The sequence below is a fragment of the Amblyomma maculatum genome, chromosome 6 (genome assembly GCF_055883805.1).
Source record: "Amblyomma maculatum isolate TAMU_Amacu chromosome 6, ASM5588380v1, whole genome shotgun sequence".
In the NCBI taxonomy this organism is placed as follows: Eukaryota; Metazoa; Arthropoda; class Arachnida; order Ixodida; family Ixodidae; genus Amblyomma; species Amblyomma maculatum.
In genome coordinates this window covers 45,880,791-45,900,322 of record NC_139349.1, presented here as the reverse complement: position 1 = coordinate 45,900,322, position 19,532 = coordinate 45,880,791, and the positions used below count along the sequence as shown (strand labels likewise).

Sequence of the window (19,532 nt, the reverse complement as noted above, 5' to 3'; positions counted from 1 at the left end):
CGCATGTCGCTGTAGAATTTTGCACAGACTATCTCCAGTACCTGATCGAAACACTGGGCTCTTTTTCTTAAAAGGGCCTTCCCTGGACAGTGGCCCTTTAAGCAGCATATAAGTCTGGCGTCACCAACATGCTCATTATGCTAACGTAACATCTAACAATGGCAATGACAAATGGGGATAGTCGTAGAGCAAGGTTACAGTGCTGCAACCAACTGTAATGCGCATGCCGTTTTGAAAGTCTCTTTCAAAGAAGAAGAAGAAGAGGAGGAAGTGGCCATTTGAACAGAGAAAATTATTTGTAGCAGTTTCCATTCTGTTTGTAATTCCATCAACTTGAATGCGGAAAAAGTTTCATTCGGATTTACAAAAATTTCCGCCGTACTACCACCTATGAGGTTGGAGATTCATTTAGGCCACAACTCAATTTCCACTTACCACGATTCTACTCCAATGTGGATAGCGTGAGTAGCAAGCATGATACATGAATAATGCCCTCAAACAAGCTGCAAGTACATCCTCTGCTTTTGGAAAAAGAAAAAAAAACAACCTTCACAGAGCATTTAAGGGTGAAATGTTTGCCAGCGCCCTCCATTCCTGGGACAGGTAACTATGCTCGAAACTTAATAGAGTGTGCCAAACCTTGGTCTGCTTCCGACGTAACACCATGCAGGATGGAGACACCAAGAGCTCACCACCGCCAACTTCTTTCGTAGGCTCTGCATACAGCAACCACATCAAGAAGTCACTGCAGCTGCATGCAGCAAATATAACATTTTAAAATATTAGTCTGCTTGTCACCAACATGTTATTCAGATTTTTTTAACACTGAGTTGTGCTGCAAGAAAAATGTATACAGTCAAATCTCGTTAATACGAACACTACTTTAAGGAATTTTTCAAACCAACAAGTCTTTAAAATTCTCAGCAGATTTCCTATATTTTCAATGCAAAAATATTTTGGAACTGCAAATTTCCATAGCGTATAGTTGAGAATAACGTACGCAATACATTTTTTCTTCCATGATTAAGGAATACGAATTCGGGTAAAATTAACGGTGCCGCAACTCTCGCGTGAAACAGAAACCGCAGTTTCTGTGAGCATAGTTCATAGACTGTAGCTATCGTCATTGCCACAACTAACGTCAGCTCCTAGCGCCGCCACAGCCAGCGATGGCGCCAAGAAGACACGAAAGCAGTTTTCACTGCAAGAAATTGACGCAGGAAATATTGGCCAGCTTTGCATCGTTCCATCGACAGCTGCGATCTCGATAGATTTTTGAGCTTCATTGAACACTGAAGATGAGGTCTTATGTTTACGCATGAACAAAGTCCACACTTTCATTGCTCAATGCAACGACATATCCGATGAGGTGTTGCATAAAGTGGAAGGTGTAGCGTGCTGTCATGTGTGTTGCACACGGCAGAAGAAAATAACCGGTTTCTCCATATAAATCAGCTTTGAAGATAGTGCAACATTTTCATTTAAGATGTTGTTTCAGCGAAAAACGTAGCGCTAAGACCGGACTAGAGAGACAAGGACAGGACAGAGCTACAACTTACAACTGAATGGAATCGTATGACGAACAAACGTCCCATCATTAAGCAACAATACGCCTGCGCATACCTAGAAAAATTGATAACACTCTTCATTGGCAATCTAAAACACGAAAAAAAACCCCGAAAAAACCAACAGTTATCGCTCATGATATGAGGTGCAACCTCAAGTACGTAATAAAAACTTTTTTTTCTTTTTCCGTAAGATAAACAGACGGTGTACTAATGCACATGTCGCTACTGCATTTCGCAATCTCATGCGCTTCGAAAATTTCTCTTGACAATTGGTCTTTACCGCTTCCCAAAATCTTGGTACGATTCAGGAGGGGAAAGCAGTTTTTGCAGCTCTTGCAGTGCTTAGACAAAAGCTCATCAGTTTGTTGACGAAGTGAAGAGGTATGTTCCTCAGTCTCCCATTTAGGCATCTGCCCGTCTGCCCAATGTACACACTCCCACAGCGGAGAGGGAAACTGGGAAAATGAATGTACTACCGATATAATCCACACACTTGCCAAGCAGATGTATCATATAATTGCATTTTTTTTTTTCATTTCTGATGGGTTTCTTTGAAGTTCTGATGATTCAAGAAATGCGGTCGCGTGACCCTCAATGGGACCGATTCTGCCAACGATCTGTTTTAGGGACATATGATAATCGCATCACAAATTCTTAACCTTCAAAAGGGTCACGATACCAATTCTGAAATATAAACTTATTTGCATTTTATTCTTGATGTGCCAAGGAATTAAATCTCAAAGTTTCAACTCCACCGGAGCTGCAAATATTTAAAATTTTGTTTTTTTATTATTCTTCGTGAAACGACACAGACAGACGCTGCATCATCTGCTGTATGTTCTGTGCACAAGAAGCATCAACCACAGTAAGCCGATGTGGCGGACAAAATAGCAGTCATGCGGCTAACTGCGTTTAGCGCAAACTGAGCTTTTCGATCCCTAGGAAGTAGCGACGTCTGTGGGCGGGATTGAAATGCATGTTGGCGCCCGAGTACGAAGGCGCACGAGCTGGATCACTCCAGCAACGTATACATATTGCACACTGAAACACATCTCGATAGCAATGGAAAGCAACACATAAAAATGCAGTGTGTAGAGTGCCGTCCAGCTGTATAACAAAAGCAGAAGACACACTTATAAGGCTCACAGCGCTGTGTGCCTCAAGCTTACCACAACGGTGCCGCCTGTGAGTGCGGCGGACAGTGGAACTCTCGTCGTCTGTAGTGTTGCAGTCTGCTTCTTATCGTCACTAGGTTTACATTGTTTCGCATCGAAGCCACAGCAGACGGCTGTTTGTAATTGATCAGCGACGCATCATAGTACTCGCCTACTCGATCACAAAACGTACTTTCAATGCCACTGTTTCGTAGAAAAAGAAATTTTCGGCAAGCCTTAGCACCGGAGCTAGCAAGCGCTGCACCAGCAGAGCAGACACTCATATCGTATGTGTCAGCATTGCTCAAGAAGCATTCATTTTTTAGATTACTTTTTCCAGGGCCTATTATTGCCACCTAGCATTGCCAGGTGATGCATGACTGAGGATCAATACCATAGCAGTCTGGGCGTGTTGGTTATTGATGACGGAAAAATACGTCGAAAAAAAGGACAAGGACTGAGGAGTGAAGGAAGATGAAGTTGGTAGGTAAACGAAGTGTCACTTGCGTTTGTGCGTCTGTACTGCTTGCTGCCGTTGTGTCTGGGCTAAACCCCTGTCATAAAAGCTATCCTTGGTATCCTGAGTCACCGTGTACGTGACATTATCAAGAGAAAAACAAATTTAGCATGCTTTTTTGACACCAGTCAAGGATCCACCCTATCGTTGATACGGACGGCTTTCGGAAGGCACGGCTTTTGTGCGGCCATCGTGGCGGTGTTTACGATGGTGGAGGTAGTGCTGCCATCAGACGGTGGTGACAGTGTCCTGAAAGTGGATCTGTGGGCAAGAACTAAACCTCGCTTCAATACAGTCTGTGTTCTGCTTTTAGAAAGATGCTCAGTAGGGTCACTGCGAGTAATGCTGGTCTTTAAGCAAGTGCGAACAGAGTACATTGCACAGTATCAGCAGCTTATCGGAGCCGGCACAGGAGCAGATGACGTGGTGGTTGGTATCAGTCTAACGTCACCAAGCACTTCAAAATGGTGTTCGCTGTCGGTGAGCAGAGCTTCGCGGTCTCAACTTCAGTCACTCATTTCTAAATAAAAATACTTCTAGCGAGCTCAAATTTTGAAAATAATAGTAAGACCCAGTATTATACGCCAGACTAGGTACAAAACTGATGTTTTGGACGACCATGGCACAACCTTTTTAATATTTTAGCCTCTGACCCTTTTTTTTCATGTTCTTTTATATCATACATAACTGCATAAACTAACAATTATCGAGTGTGAAGAATGTGATTTTGTTTGTTTTGGTGTTATGTACTCTGCTGATGCATGATTACACCTGTTCTGTTTTTTGTTTCGATCTGTAATGTTACTATTTATTCTGCTCTCGAAAATTGGCATTTTTTTATGTCTTATGTCACTAACCAATGCTATATGGCTGCTATGTATGAGCGCTACCTCATATTTCATTTTAGCACAAGTAGTTAGTTTTTTTCTCTCCTCATCGTTATTAGTCCTTTTCTTTTATGTTCCCGTTTAAAATAATTCAGCATGTACGACCTAACCAGCTGCAACAAACAATCAGCAAGGAATGAGAGCATGCAATAATTAAACACCGAAATAATACAGAAGCACGTCGTCACCTGGCAAGTTGGCCAGGAAAACGCTGCCTGGCAATGCAAAGTAGATGCATGCGTCCCAGTCGCTGCCGTTGAACATGCTGATCTTCTTTACCGCTCTGCTCCCTTCCGGAAGAACATTCCCAAGGTCGACCAGATGGCGGTGCGAGCTAAGCGGAAGTGTGTCGAGCATGTCTACCTGCAACTTGCCACTGAATGCATACAATGCCACCTGCAAAAAAGAAAAAACGAATGTTGCCCCACATAAGCGAAACAGAAAGCTGAAAGAAGAGCCGCAAGTGCATTATTTTTTTTATTACTAATTTCCATTTACACCCAATGCCCCTCCCGACACGTCACAACGCAGGAGTGGTTCATTCAGAGTAATTTGAGGAACCTATGCGGTTCCATGATTTGTATAATGTATATTTTACCGTATAAAGCCTATACCATATAGGTGGCACACCATCTTAGCGAGAACCAAGGTGCCATCATGCTGGCCGATGTTCCTTGCTACCCAACCAACCACCACTTTGAGACCAGCAAACTCAACTGCGCTGGCGCCAACAGAATAGTATATAGTTTATTTTTCATGCAGGCTACACTTACTTATTGATACAAAGCACAAAGGGTAAGCAACATTTCCCTGACGGACCATGAACACTCTCTTTTCACCCTGTTCCCTATTTGCCAACCCTGTTCACCACCCTTGCAAATGGCAAAAACGACATAGCCAATGGCAACGAGCTTTGCCAGTAATTGACTGACATTCATTAGATATGCACAACCATCTTCTGCATACAGCTAAACCTCTATGAAACAAACCTCTACGTAGCAAATTTCTCTATATTACAAAGTTTCAAGTCCCCAATGTCGCCCGCCATTGAACTGCATGTATTTCAAAACTACACGTAAAAAACATGTTGCGGGAGTTGACCTTGATATAACGAACTTGCGGCGCCATCTGCATCTTGGCTATAGCTGAGTACAACTCCGAAAGTTTCATGATATTACACGAATTGACGTGAGAGGAATGTCTATGATTGCAACGAGTGAACGCAGTTGATACATCGCGCTATGTTTCAGCGCTGACGCTGCTTTCGATTTTGAAACACTGAAAATCTGCTAAACGTAACAGGACAAAGAAAAAAAGACAAAAGCAAGCAGTGTATGCCCATCCTTGCCAGTCTGTTGCTTGCTAGCTCTCCCATGTCGGTAGCAGGAACAGCAGAGAAGGCCGGCAGCGCGGGGCAATAGAGCCAGTTTTCTACAGCAACGATGGTGGGTGAGGAGGAACATGCATGAGGACACAGGCGCCTTCTCGCCCAACGATCGCTGCTGTAGTCACTTCGCGCCCTCAGCGAAATGGCAGAACATTTTGCCACATTTATTTCTTCAAGCAATTGTTTTTAAACACTTTCAAGATGGCTTCTTTTGCATTTGATTTTTAATGTGGTTTCGGTTCAGCATTATCCTTTCGAGTCTTCATGCGGAAACTGCACATATATAACGAAAACCTGGATTTAACGAAAAAGCGCGGTTATTTTACAATTTTGGTACGACCAGATTTAACCGTACGTTGAAACCAGCATGACCGATTTCTGCATGGCTGGCAGCGACGTAGCAATTATACATCCAAGTAAGTTATTGCGGTAGGAGTTAATTAGTTAATTACTAAAATTGAACTGCACATTTGTTGAGTGCAACAGCAGCAAATCTAGTCTTGCACGCAATTAAACAACGTTTTGTGCTTACCTTTCCTCATTTTGTTTCATTTTCAGGTAGTCTGAAAACCCACATAAAATTTTTTGTGCAGTCTGGCAAGTTTTGAAATCGATCGGATACTACTGTAGATATTAAAAACCTTTGTTTACAAGCCTTTTAATAGAGGCATGCCACCATTAAATTTATCAGTGCAAAGCAAATGCGGATAATAAAAACTAACTAAGTAAATATTTTTGAATAGGTGCAAATGTCACTGCATCTTATTTTCCGACTTCTTCGAACACCAATAAGGGCAATTTAAACTAAATCTTTTCTACAGATTTACACGATTGTAAGTCAACCCCTTTTTTTAAAATTTCGAACTCCAAAGCTGGGGGGTCGACTTACAATCAAAACTAAAGCATGGCTCTGTTAACAAGAGGAAGACAAAAAACTGAAGACTACACCAAATTTGTTTGCTCTACGGCTTTAAGCGCAACATTCACTTACTGTGCGTGCTTCTCGGGAAGAGTTTTTGTTTTTAACTTTTTCTGCGCAGCACAAACTGCAGCTGCGGGAGTGTCGATAGTTATGGAAGAGCAGCTGTTCGAATTCTGGTGATGCACCCTTTTTGCACGTCAGTCGCGTCAGGTCACGTGACACGGCGGCACTTCCAGGAGTGTCGATGGTTGATGGAAGAGCAGACACCGATCATTCGTTGAGTTCGCGCCCATTGCGAGTGTGCACTTAGACTTTACGACCGACTACATGCTTCGTCCCGAGCTCTCCAGTCCAAAAAGCATTCGGCACTTATTGCGCGCTCATTTATGCCGAAGGAACAACTGCGCTGTGGACGCAAGCTTGAAGTGGAGACTAGTTGTACAGCCAGGTATTAAATTTTCTTTGTCGGGAGCATCCACCGTGGCATGTTTTTTTTCTTCAGGAACATGCGATTTGGGAGGGGACCGACTTACATTCAAGTCGACTTACAATCACGTAAATACGTAGGCTCACTGCACATATAACGACGTTTGGTGAACAGTAAAGCTGTCAAATACAAAGTGACTAAAGCAGGAAGACACTATCTACACTAAACGAAGAACAGTGGTGAAAATAATGGACAGGATCGCTAGCCCCTGAAGCGGCTGTGGGAAAGGAACGTAAATGCCGCCTCAAGTGCAAACACTGCTCACTGCCAAGTAACTCACACTCTTGGTGTCAGCAACACGGCCGCACTGACTCTTGATGATCAGCTTCGAGTGGGCGAAGTTGAGAGCTGCTCGCGTGGACAGGCTAGCACGACTGTTGTGGGTGACCTTGACCTCCATGCTCCCTTCAGCTTCCAGCTGCGCGGTCGCTGACGCACCTTTGGCATCCCTTGCCCCCACCACTCTCGCCTAGAAGAAGGCGTGTGGAAACAGGACACATGCTATAACAATTAAAACTGCACTTAACAGGAGTCTGTGCGCAACAGATGTTGCAGTGATGAGTCGTCTGCAAGTGTCCACCAACCGGCTTATGCCATCGAAAAAAAAAAAAAAAGGCCAGAGGTTCACTTAGAGGGGTACAAAGTAAACAAAGGTCTATATAACGGATGGGAACAAGAAACTGTCTTGGCAAACACCCAACAGAAGACCCACCCGGAACAGCTTGCCGTACTGGCCCTCCAGCTCGAGCTCAATGCTGACCGGGCTTGGATTTGGGTTCCTTATGGTCAGGCACTTTGACCTGCAAAAAAAGATGATGAGATAAAAACAAAAAAATTAGAGTTCTAGCCGCATCCTGAAAACTTTTCCACGCTCCCTAAACGACACATCCTCGCTCACAGCACACGTACTAACAAATAACCAATGACAAGCCAGTATTGTCAGCAGCAAGTAAGCTTGGCAAGCGATATTAAGTGAATGACCACTGGTCTTGGATAAACTCGATTTAAAGGAACAGAACACTGGAATTTAGGTCTCAAATTTTTTCAGCGCAATAGGAAGATTTATGTCTTAAATGTTCTATTCAATAACAGTTTTGGTAGAAACACTGTAGAAAAGTTTTGCCGAAAATTTTTCAATCAGTGCATGCGCCCGTTTTTATGTAGTCCGATGATGGAAACCATGAGCAGTGGCCGCGATGACGACTGGCGATCGACAAAAAGATGTACCGAAAACAAATATAAATTTCACTTGCAAGGTAGTAATTCTACCTTTTTTGCTTAGAATAACATCCTTTTCAGTTTCACACTCAGGACTGTTTGGCACAATAACGCACACCTCGTCGACGAAAGTTTTACTGGGTACTATCATCGCCTCATTCATGGAATTTCAAAATACTATGCCGCCATCTAGTGGCAAAACCTGAAAGCATGCCTCTCGCTGTGTGAAAGGAGGGGTGGTTTTTATTTAAGGACGTAGTGGGGAGAGCGTAAAATATAATGAATTATGAAAAACACTTCTAGAAGAAAAAGGAACAGTGTGCACTTGCAAAAATCAGCTATATTTCGCTGACATGTAGACACGTGGGGTACTACACCGAAAGTAATAGGGTTTCTCCTCTAGATAGGGCCTCTGTTGTTTTCATGTAATTTTCAATGGCAAATTAAAATTGTAAAACCTCTTTTCTTTGATATTGTAGTGCTCGATCTGCACTATATGAGGCAAGGTCTTTTCATCTCCACCGTCATCTCGACATATTTTGGCCAGTGTTCTGTGCCTTTGAAGAGAAGCAGATTTCTGCTTTGCCCACATCGTGCTATGCGTTGCTCGATGCCATCAGACACCATTTTGAATCTTAGCATATAGGGCTCTGCTTTCCTTTTTTATCAGTATCTACTTCCTTTTCCTTTTAAAGTCCAACAAATTTTAAAACTTCTTCAGTCATCCTTTCAAAAATGCAGCAAACTTAGAGGTAACAAGCTTCAACAGCTCAGCCAAAAACGCATTCAAGCACTGCAAAAAAAAAAAAAAAAAAAAAGAAGAAGAAAAATCCATGCATAAACACAACTATTCGCAGTGCTTTGATGTTCACATTCACAATAATGTTCACAATAACTGGTTCACAGGAAAGGTAAGGCGCAGTACCTGTCACCCTTGTTTTTGTGGACACCTGAACTATGCCTTAAGGGAAGAGAGGAAGGTGGGAGTGAAAGTGGAAAGAGAAAGAGGAGCTGTAGTGGAGGGCTATAGAGTAATTTCGACCACCTGGGGATCTTTAACGTGCACCGACATCCCACAGCACCCGGACCCCACTTCATTTCACCCCGTCGAAACGCAGCCGTCAGCGGTCGGGATCGAACCCGGGTACTCTGGTACAGTAGCCAAGCTTCTTACCACTACATCACCGCAGCGGGGTGGTTTAATGCTTATGATGTAATTTTTTTAAAAGGCCGTTGGCCATGTAAATTTGTATGCTAAATTTTGGCTTTTATTTTTAAACTTACAAGGCATTAGAAGAACAAACTTATAGCTTCATTGCATACAACAGACATCTGCAGACATGGCGACATCTAAAGGTTGGCGACTTCCTCTTAATTATATAAATGCCTGTGAAATGACTTTACAGAGATGTTAATTGCAATTACTCCACAACAACACCGGCTAGCTTAGAATAAAACGCAGCTCTGAAATCAGCATAAAGATTTGCAGAACTGTAACCATTAACTACATTCCATTCGTAAACTTCGAAAATAGTTTTGTCGCTTCTTCCCCCTTCCTCAAATCCAACATGGCACCTTTCATGGCGGAAGAAGACCGGTTGGTTGTGAAAGTCATGCCCGCCCTTGTCTAGCATTGTCTACATAAGACTGAAGAAACGGAGTTCAGACAAAAAGCTATTGCAACAGTACAGCTGGCACATATTTCAGCCTGGAAAATAAGCTTCTAAACTCTGCAGCAGAGAGAAAAGAGAGGAAATATGGGGTATGTTGCTTACTCGGATGGCGACTGCATTCCTGACCACACGAGAACTCGTCGATTGCTTTCAAGGGTGCGAACTGAACGGTCACTGCTGCCGCGACTGGAACTGCTTCGCGAAGAGGTGACACTTGAGGCCGTGGTGTCCTGGTTGGCGTGGGAAGTGCCCACCAACCTAGCTAGTGGCATCTTGAAACCCTGGGGCACAAGGACAGCCTCGAGGACACTGCGCGCAAGAAATAAACAAAAAACAATCAAATTTCTAGATTAGCTTGCGAAACTTTGTGTTGTTTACAGTTTGGAGCAAAAATTTTCAAGGCAAGCATAGCCGTTAACAAAATAAATTCTGTCACTGCCCAGTCATGCGGAGGAAAATTAAGAAGCAGACTCTCCGAGATCTACGAACCAGTGAATTAGACCAGTGCATTTGTATGCGTCTGCTGTGACCAAATAACAGTAGCTAATAATTAGTGTAACACGGTGTCACGAATTAGTACTCTTCTTTTGGTGTCATAACCTTTCAAATAAAATGTACAATTAGTACACAATACAAGAAAATGTAGAACAAAGTTACTAGAAAAGATGCATCAGCCAGATGACGACAAATCACCCCCAAATTATTAGTCAACATTTCACAATAATACATTGGTCAGGTGTAGGAAGCAATACTCATCTGTGCTATTCATGACAGCTGTTACCCGCACCTTGTTCTGGTCGTATTGCCTGGCACTGTAGGGCTGCCGCCAGGCTCTGCAGCACGTACGAACAACTCGACAGATCCTCTGGCTTCGATTCTGGCCTTTTGGGGTCGCACAAGAAACAGTGATCCAGCGAACAGCTCCAGCTCAAGGGGACAGGGCCCATCGTTACGCAGCAGCTTTACGGCAGCCTGACCTTTGTCACCGGCTACCTCGATGGGCTGCATTGAACAAAGGCTGCTGTAAACACAATGCTAAAGGAAGAATAAGATTGGGATGGAGCGCATTTGGCAAGCACCAGTAGATTATGACTAGCAACTAACTGGTATCACTCAAGAGGAAAGCATACAAATATTGCATCTTACCTGCATTCACCTACGGGGCTGAAACATGGAGGCTAACGAAAAAGATTCTACTTAAGATGACCACGCAGAGGGCTATGGAAAAGAAAATGGTAGGTAAGAGATTGGAAACGTGCAGAGTGGGCCAGGGAACAAGCTCCAATTAATGACATTCTAGTGGAAAAAGAAAAAAATAATAAATGGGCATGGGTAAGGCATGTAGTGCGAAGGATAACCGATGCTCGCTAAGAGTAACCAATTGGATTCCAAAGGAAGGAGAACGTAGCAGGGGGCAGTAGAATGTCAGGTGGGCGGATGAAGCTCGCAGGGGTGAAGTGGATGCAGCTAGCACAGGGCTGGGTTACTGGAGAAATATGGGAGAGGCCTTCACCCTGCAGTGGGTATAAAGTGCAGTCCACTAATAATGATACCAGATATAACGATACTATCACTTATAACGATCAAATTCTTCAGAAAAATAGAACAAATTTATTTATTTATTTGAAAATACCTTACAGGCCCATTACGTATTGTGTAAGGGGGACATAAAATCTATACAGTGCAATATATACATAAAATGTAAGGAAACAGGCAAAAAATACAAAGGTAATTAATATACGTACAAACAAAATAGTACGACGCGGAAATTATTATATCATTAAGAAAAAAAATACGCGACACAGATTAAAGCACAATGGTACACACACAGATTAAGCACAATAAACAGCAAGCGGCACACAGTGCCCCGAATGGCGCTTAAAAAAAAAAAAAAAGGAAAAAGGTAAGGGAAAAAAAAAAAAAAAATGGAAAGAGTACATAGGCAAACACAAGTAAATAAAACCCATCAAGACATTTAACAGCTGCAATAAATTTAATAAAAATGTATATATAAGACAAATAAGGCAAAATGAAGGCTCAGTGATATAATGTGATGAGTTGGCGATGAAACGCTTCTAGAATAGGAAGAGATCTAACGATCCATTATCGGCGATACATCAGATAAAATGGTAGCTTTATCGCCATCCGGTACATGTTCACCACTAAACTTTGAATGTTTAATAAGAAATATAAAATACTAAGACGAGAATGACTCGAAAACTAGACATATGCGGCAAAAACGAACTGTCGTAGAGAAATCCAAGCGCCACTGCGTGCAATTAGGAAATGAGCAATATCATCATCGCACGCAAAGGGCGCAGCAGTATCGCCATCGCCGATTGTGTGTCCATGGAAGATGGCGCCGGCTACATTGACAGTGTGATAGCTCTCGAGAAGAAACAGCAGATTCATTGGGAATTCTGGTAGGGTTTCAAAGTTGGAAGTCTCGTGAAAAAGTACGGACATTTGAACTCAACGATTTTAACGATCATCAAGGCTGGGAATGTTCTGCAGTTCATCCAGTCGCTAATCGGTTTCGTGCACGCAGGAAGAACTGCTACCAGCGTTTGTCCTACTCGAAGCGATGCTCACAGCGATTATCAAGCTTCAGCTGCTGCTCCAGCGAATGCGAATTTCCGGCTTTTATAAGTATATTTAAGTTATTTTATGTCTATTGATGTACCCTGTAATAAAGTGTTCAGTGCTCTTAACCGATGATTACTGTTGTTAACTCGATTTAATCGCTGGTAAGTAGTGTGGGGAAATATCACCCATCTTTCGCTTTAAAGTTGGCTTTCCCCCGAGTTAATTACTCTAGCAATCACGAGATGGTGCCAGCATAGATAATGTTAACATTAACTATTGAGGAATTGAAAGCCAAAATCTGATTCAACAAATATGAAACTGTGGTGGGGTGAGAAAAGTGAGAATAAAAAAAACTAGACCAATGTCATTTTCAACATGGGCTACTAAAATTTTGTGCTCCGTTTTCAGCTGATTTCACACACGGTACAATAAATTCCTCATGTGCAGCTACCCCTCTCAAGAAGGGTATCTTATTTATTGTAAACATATATTTAGACACACCTAGCATGCTCACGGCACTTTTGTAAGAAGACAAACTTTCTAGTCTCATCAAGCTCACCTCAAAGGGAGTCTAGTGTAACACACTCAACTGCATGGACGGATTCAAGCCCAACCAATAAGGAAATGAAGTACTGCGAGAGGCAGTGTAAGATAAACTGTTTTTACAGCAAAGTGAATGACAACTTCAATTCAAAAATGACCAAAATATGCGACTTCTCTCGGCCTTGAAGGCTCGCCAAGCAACTTGGTAGCTGCATAACTAGATCTGGTTTGTTGGTTTCTGGGATTTACTGTTTTAAAGCGACTCAGGCTATGAGGTACGCCATAGCGGAGGGCTCCGGAAATTTCGACCACCTAGGGTTCTTTAACGTGCAATAATATCGCAGAGCACATGGGCGCCTTGCTCTTCGTCTCCATCGAAGAATGGCCTCTGAGGCAGTGATTTGATCCCGCATCCTTGGGACCAGCATTCGGGTGTCCTAATCACCGAGCCCCCACAGTGGGCTGCATAATTTCATTTGGCTTCCTTCAAGTTCCAGATACTGGTAGTTCAGTATTCATCAGGCATTCATTGCCTTCATCGGGCTAGCCTAGCTACTTTTTAGTAAATGAACTTGAATACACAATAGGGCACATTCTCCTTTCCTTAAGCAGGTCGCCTTTATAAAACTAACATCCGAAAGTCATAAGGACTATCAGGCACGTAGTATTTTTAACAGAAGCTCGGTATCAAACTTCTGTCCGCGAATACATCCTGCACAAGCCAGACGAGCTGGTGACAGACCTTAAATGCCAACACACCTGTCTACGATCTCTTTCTCTTGCTGCGCACAACGCGATCCCTGCGTGCTTAACAAGACACTCGTCAGTAAGTACCTCATCGCTACTGATGCCTTCCAAGCTCAATGATGGCGCCACGATCGATGCCGAGAGGCCTACTGTCGCCAGCACTTTACGAAAGAGCAGGCAGCCGTCCACCTCCACTTGTATCTTGGCTTCAACTGCGAGGCCTGGAAAAAAAAGAAAATGGCCGTCTGCACAGATGCCGCAAAAAATAATGAAACATTTTCCCTTTCACACCCAGGTATCCGAAAATTCGCCGCATTGACCGTGCTGTTAAGCATCTTCAACACACGACAGGGCTGTTTTGTGAAGAGGACCTACTGCTACTACTGCAATGCATTGCAAAAGGCATAGCGGAAGCCTTTATGATTTTAAAGCCTTTCCTCAACATTGTGCACAAATCAATGCACTGGATGAAACCAGGGGAAAAAAACCATTGTTCTCAAGTAAAACTCGTTGCTGGGATGGTTTACTGATGTGTTGACTGACTATCATTCTCATCTGGGCTTCATCTCAAACACAAAGATTAATATCACACTTTGTTCATTAGCCAAATTACTAAGATGCAAATGATTTTCAGCATTTTTTTTTCATGCCCGTTCGATAACTCGAACTTCTGGTTTAATATTTTCTTCTGGTCCCTTGAAGATGTGACGATATATTTTGCACAAGTGATTACTGAAGGGATTATACGTAAACGTCTAGTTTCCCCATGATTCCGGGAAAAATCGTAGATTTAGGCATTTCTCGCAGAATTTTAGTTAGCAGACCCGGTTATATCGAACCCGGATATATCAAATTTTGGTTATATCGAACTCACGGAATATCCCCTTGAAAATCCCATGTAAAAGTATAGGAAAGCTGCGTCATATATCGAACTTAATTTCACCGGCCTTTCGATATATCGAACTCCGCACCACGCATTGGAAAGTGTGCCTTCCCCAAAGACTTGCCGCGTGACGTTTTCAAGCCATGCGCGGAAGGAATGAGAAGGAACAGTTCGGCGACGGCTGGTCTGGGCAGCGCCGCGCCCATTCCCCAAAGGCGCACGCATCTGCAGTTATCGTTTCCCGCGCTCCAACATATGACGTTTGCAAGCCATGTGCGTGGGTGTGCCCATTCTTTTGCCGAGCTATCTCTCTCCTTCAGCACGCGCTACACATGCGCCAAGCCAGCTAAGCCCGTTTTCAGACAGACGTCGGACGCTTTCACCAGCGTGCGTTGCGAACCCTCTGCTCCTCTACGCGCGGCGGCTGACGTGGCTATGGCGCCTGCGGACGTTAAGAAGCGGCAGCTCTCTCTCTCTTTTTTTTGAGAGTCATCCTTTCTTATCGTTGTGCTGTCCGGACGTTAAGCGGCGGCAGTTTTTTTTTTTTTTTTTTGCAGGAGTCGTTTGTCCTGCATGTATGAATCAACGAAAGCACGTGGTCAGCTGCTGCGATCATGACGCCAGCCCCAAGCGTGGCGTGGCTTGTGCAATCAAGTCATCACGGGCACTCTGCCAAGTTCGCTCCCCGCCACCGCAGGAGCTATCAAAAGATAAACGCGCCCGGACGTTATCGCTGCGCAGCATCTTGGCACGCTGCCAAGAAATGAGCTGTGGATGAGACCACCGAAACGCAGTGACGCGCGCCATCGACATGCGAGCGAAAACGCTCGCGATTTCTGCCGCGGCGACACAGAAACCTTGTTTTGAGCTGCCGCGGTGGCTCGAGCGGCGAGAGGGCGAGAGAAATGTGCTTACTGAATAATAGCATTCAGTAAGCACATTTCTCATGTAATTTTTGTTTTGCTATAACATTCTAAAGTGACTCAAGCTATATAGAGAAAATTTAGATATTCGCGCAGCTCTACTAAAGACAATTTCTCTTCCCTATCCTTCTTTGCACAGAGTTTGACAACGAAAAGACCCCGCAAACTTCTGGAATTACTGCAGATGTTTAACAACCACATCGTGCATCCACATTAAGTAATTAGCTGGTGTACTACAAGCGCACACTCAGCCTTTTCCGTCGAGCATTCCACCAAGAGAATGGTCTCGGCACGGTTCTGCTTGCTTGGCAGCTCGTCACATAGCACAGTCCCAGCCTGGCCCAGCTTCCCGGTGGCAGAATCCTTGAGCCTCAGGGAAAACACTCCGTTGCCCTGCACACCAAAACAGAAAGAAAGACAAAATAGGGAAGATAAAAATGCTTAAGAAAGCCCCATAAGAGACCCACAAATGACAGCAATTAAGACACATGGCAAAGCACCGCACTGGACTGCACAAGAAAAATAACGCTTCGGGCATTTAATTTTTGGGCAAGGCCTGTGTAAGGCCCCAGCTCTGTTCGGCCTCAGCGTTTGTTGGATTGTGCGAGTTTCTGCACCGGACCTTCATGCATGTGTTGATGCATATCTGTAGTTGTGTTTTGGAAGAATTTCTCAACTGGGTGTCTTAGTGTTGAACTGCGCAAAGCGTTCTGGTTCCTAGAAGGAGAGCCTTAGCTCTAAAATGCGAGCTCTTCCTTCGGACCCCCTCGGAGTTTACTTTCCCTTTGCTATTGGAGACGGGAGAAGCGCCTCTTTTGTCTCGTCTTGGACCTCATTAGCGCGGTCCCCCGCTATCCCGTCGCCAAGGTTGCCGAGGAGACAGTTTGCAGTGACTGTGTTTTTATTCTGACTTGTGGAAAGGAGGAATGCTCTTGACTCCTCTCAGGAGCGTGGGAATGCGCTCGAGTGTCTTATGCAGGAGCTGCCCCTGGCGATAGGGCGCTCACGCTGGCAAGCACTGGGAGTAGCTGTTGCTTTGGAGCTGGGGCAAGAGGCGCCAGCTCGACTGCGGGGACACAGAGTCCCTTGTCGCTCTGTTTAGCAGTTGGCGCGGCCGACCGTGGCTAGTTTTCCTTGTACCACCTCTTGTTTTATGCGTATATAGTTCTCCGGTTGTTTATCAAGTTGCTTCACCAACTTACTGGCTTGCTCCCACCATCCAGTCAACCATCAACACCGAACCAAAAACATTACTTACTGCATTTTTAACCAGCTTTGACTTCCCAAATTTCTTAACCCGATTTTGGCCCGAAAATGCGCCTGGCAGTGCCCAATGCCGAAGACGTTGCACAAACGCGCAGAAAATGTTAGGTATCTCTCACTTCCTTCTTGGCAGCATGAATGGTTTAGAGATGAACTTAGTGTCCTTGTTATCCCCGATGTAGCCCAACTTGAAGGTAAGCTCTAAGACGGGAAAGACCAAAACAAACTAACCAGACTTGTAAGTGGACTTTTCTTTATTCTAGGCGTTTGCCGTTAGGCACAGTGAGAAAGGAGGAGGAGTGAACACTGGTCTCGCTGAAGAATCCGCAATGGTTTCTGATACAGTCGAACCTCAATGTAACGAAATTCGCGGTGTAACGAATTTGAAAACCATGTATTTCTTTTTGCGATTTAACAAAGTAATTTTATTCCACACTTTCGATTTAACGAAATCCTCATGTATTCGCATGCGTGTACTATCAGCAACCACCTTGACAATCAGATGAGAACTAAAACTTTAGCTGAGAAAACGCATTTTGCATTTGCCTGACATCGACGTCAGTTTGAGGAGAGGATTCAACATGCCAAGAAGTAGATTTTTTTTATGACAGTAGTTCATCCTTCTAATCATCAGTCGTGAAAAAAAGCACTGTCAGCCGCGATCACGACGCCGCTTTTAGCACCGTTCCTTCAAAAGGCGGTTGCTGCTACACATATTCCAATGATTGTGTAGCAGGGGCGCTCACCCTATTTGCTGCACGATAAAGGGAAGGCCCTGAGCAACAGGACCAGCCCAGCAAGTCACCGCCAGCACTCCTGTCAAAGTCGCTGGCACTCTGCCGTAACAGCAAGGAACTTAAGCGGCGAAGAGTTTAGTCACCTCAGCATTGGGAGACTGAAATAAATATGATGTGGTACTAGCGTAGCCGAGGAGCTTTTAAACTGGGCACTGTGGAACACTTAGGTTCCTTGCAGAGCTCTATATGTTCCCCCGAGTACCTCTGATTACCTGCACACCTGAGCACACATTTCCTTTGCACGTATCATCTTAAAACCAATCACAATGCAAATGCTTACAGATGCATTTCCCTATGGACACTGTTATGTATATCTATAATTATTTATTTATTATTTATAATTAATTCAGGATTTCCTGCAGGGTCATGTAACTAAACAATCCACTTGGGTGCATGCCAGATAGGAAAAAAATGAAAGCCGAGACAAACTCAGTTTCTCGGCACCTTTTGAAAACTGTAGCGGTTTGCCGAGGGTGAAAAAGATTGACAGCCCTGGCAGAGGCCCTGCAGAGGCCCTGGCAGAGGCCCTGCAAAACTGCTGTGAACAGCACAGCTGCACTAAATTACTAGTAGTTCGGTTTGGTTTACGGTTTGCTGGGTTTAACGTCCCAAAGCGACTCGAGCTACGAGAGACGCCGTAATGAAGGGCTCCGGAAATTTCGACCACCCGGGGTTCTTTGACATGCACTCGCATCGCGCAGCCCACGGGCACATTGATTTTCACCTCCATCGAAAAGTGGCGGCCGTGGCCGGGATTCGATTCCGCGTCACTGGGCGCAGCAGTCGAGCGTCCTAACCACTGCGCCACCCCGATGGGTGCACCAAATTACTGATACCCAATGAAAAGATGCGTGTGTGCCGCATTCCATGCTTACCCCTTGTAAAGAAATTGTGACTCGCACGGGGCACGAGCTTTCATTCACCATGGTGAGCTCCTGGCAGCCTCTGCTGCAGTCTCCCTGCTCTGCATCAAAACAGAGCCCTTCAAAGCAGAGGCCCCGGCTTGGCTTCAAGCTGAGCTGTGGAAGCTCCACCTGTGCGCTCAGCACCAAGCTGTGCACAGTTTTCGTGATGCCACCCATCTTGTCCTTGACTGCGACACCAACAACTACCTCCACAGCACCGGGAAGCGTGGATACAAAGAAGCCCTGAGAAACGAGAAGAGAATAACAAGCACTTCTGTCATCTACTGGCAAAACTAAATTACATTTTGAAGAAAAATAAAAAAACAATTGAACAGACGCCCACTAAATGCAAAGGGCTCTGAATCACCAGTATGTGACAAAGAAAAACTCAATTCGATACTAATAATTAAGAAAGTGAACTTGTCCACAGCTCTTTATGCCCTTCGCATACGGGGCAAGGTATGCATAAAGTACTTCATACGTAGCCATATACTGTAAAAATCTGCGTACAATACAGACCCGCATACAATACAAGGTGTAATTTCGAGATAGCGAAAAAGGAGAAAAATATTTTCCGCCGCGTAATGTGTGAGGTGATATTTACTTGCACATTTCACGGATGCTCCGCGATGCGCAAGCACTTTTGCATCCAATGCCAGCCCCTGCCAGGCAGCACAAATAATGCCACACACTTTGATAGTGAGATCAGAGCCGCGAATTTAGACTGAAATTTGTTCAGATACGCACATATTACGAGGCGGAAACCTGACATGATAAAAGTCGAGAAAAAATTCATAACATGCGGGTTTTAAAAAAACGGCAATCCAAAGAGGGATACATAAACAAAAAATTATGTCTCCGGGTTTTGATTTCATCCAATTTCAAGAATAATAATCTAGCGTCATATCTTTAGTTTTGACCCGTGCTCAGTAAAGATCAGGTTTCACTGAAAGCCATCCATTTATTTCATTTTTTTCCAGTTTTTTTTTTCATCAACCAAAACAGTTACCCAATATCCAGTTTTCGTGGTGTGGTAAGTAAAGAGGACATATTATTCGTAATCCTCAAATAT

At 44.1% G+C, this 19,532-nt stretch overlaps 1 protein-coding gene across 3 annotated transcripts in view; it reads right to left on the bottom strand.

Annotated features, from left to right (window-relative positions):
- The window catches only part of LOC146185639 (uncharacterized), a 69,540-nt gene that overhangs the window by 9,699 nt on the left and 40,309 nt on the right, over positions 1 to 19,532 (bottom strand). For all 3 annotated transcript variants that reach the window (XM_084606545.1, XM_084606546.1, XM_084606547.1), the window contains 9 exons: positions 18,431 to 18,703; positions 15,741 to 15,888; positions 13,777 to 13,910; positions 10,601 to 10,815; positions 9,916 to 10,122; positions 7,635 to 7,722; positions 7,203 to 7,391; positions 4,315 to 4,522; positions 640 to 716 (listed from right to left, as the gene is read on the bottom strand). In XM_084606545.1, the coding sequence (XP_084462671.1) occupies positions 640 to 716; positions 4,315 to 4,522; positions 7,203 to 7,391; positions 7,635 to 7,722; positions 9,916 to 10,122; positions 10,601 to 10,815; positions 13,777 to 13,910; positions 15,741 to 15,888; positions 18,431 to 18,703 (1,539 nt within the window). The remainder of the gene's footprint in view (positions 1 to 639; positions 717 to 4,314; positions 4,523 to 7,202; positions 7,392 to 7,634; positions 7,723 to 9,915; positions 10,123 to 10,600; positions 10,816 to 13,776; positions 13,911 to 15,740; positions 15,889 to 18,430; positions 18,704 to 19,532) is intronic.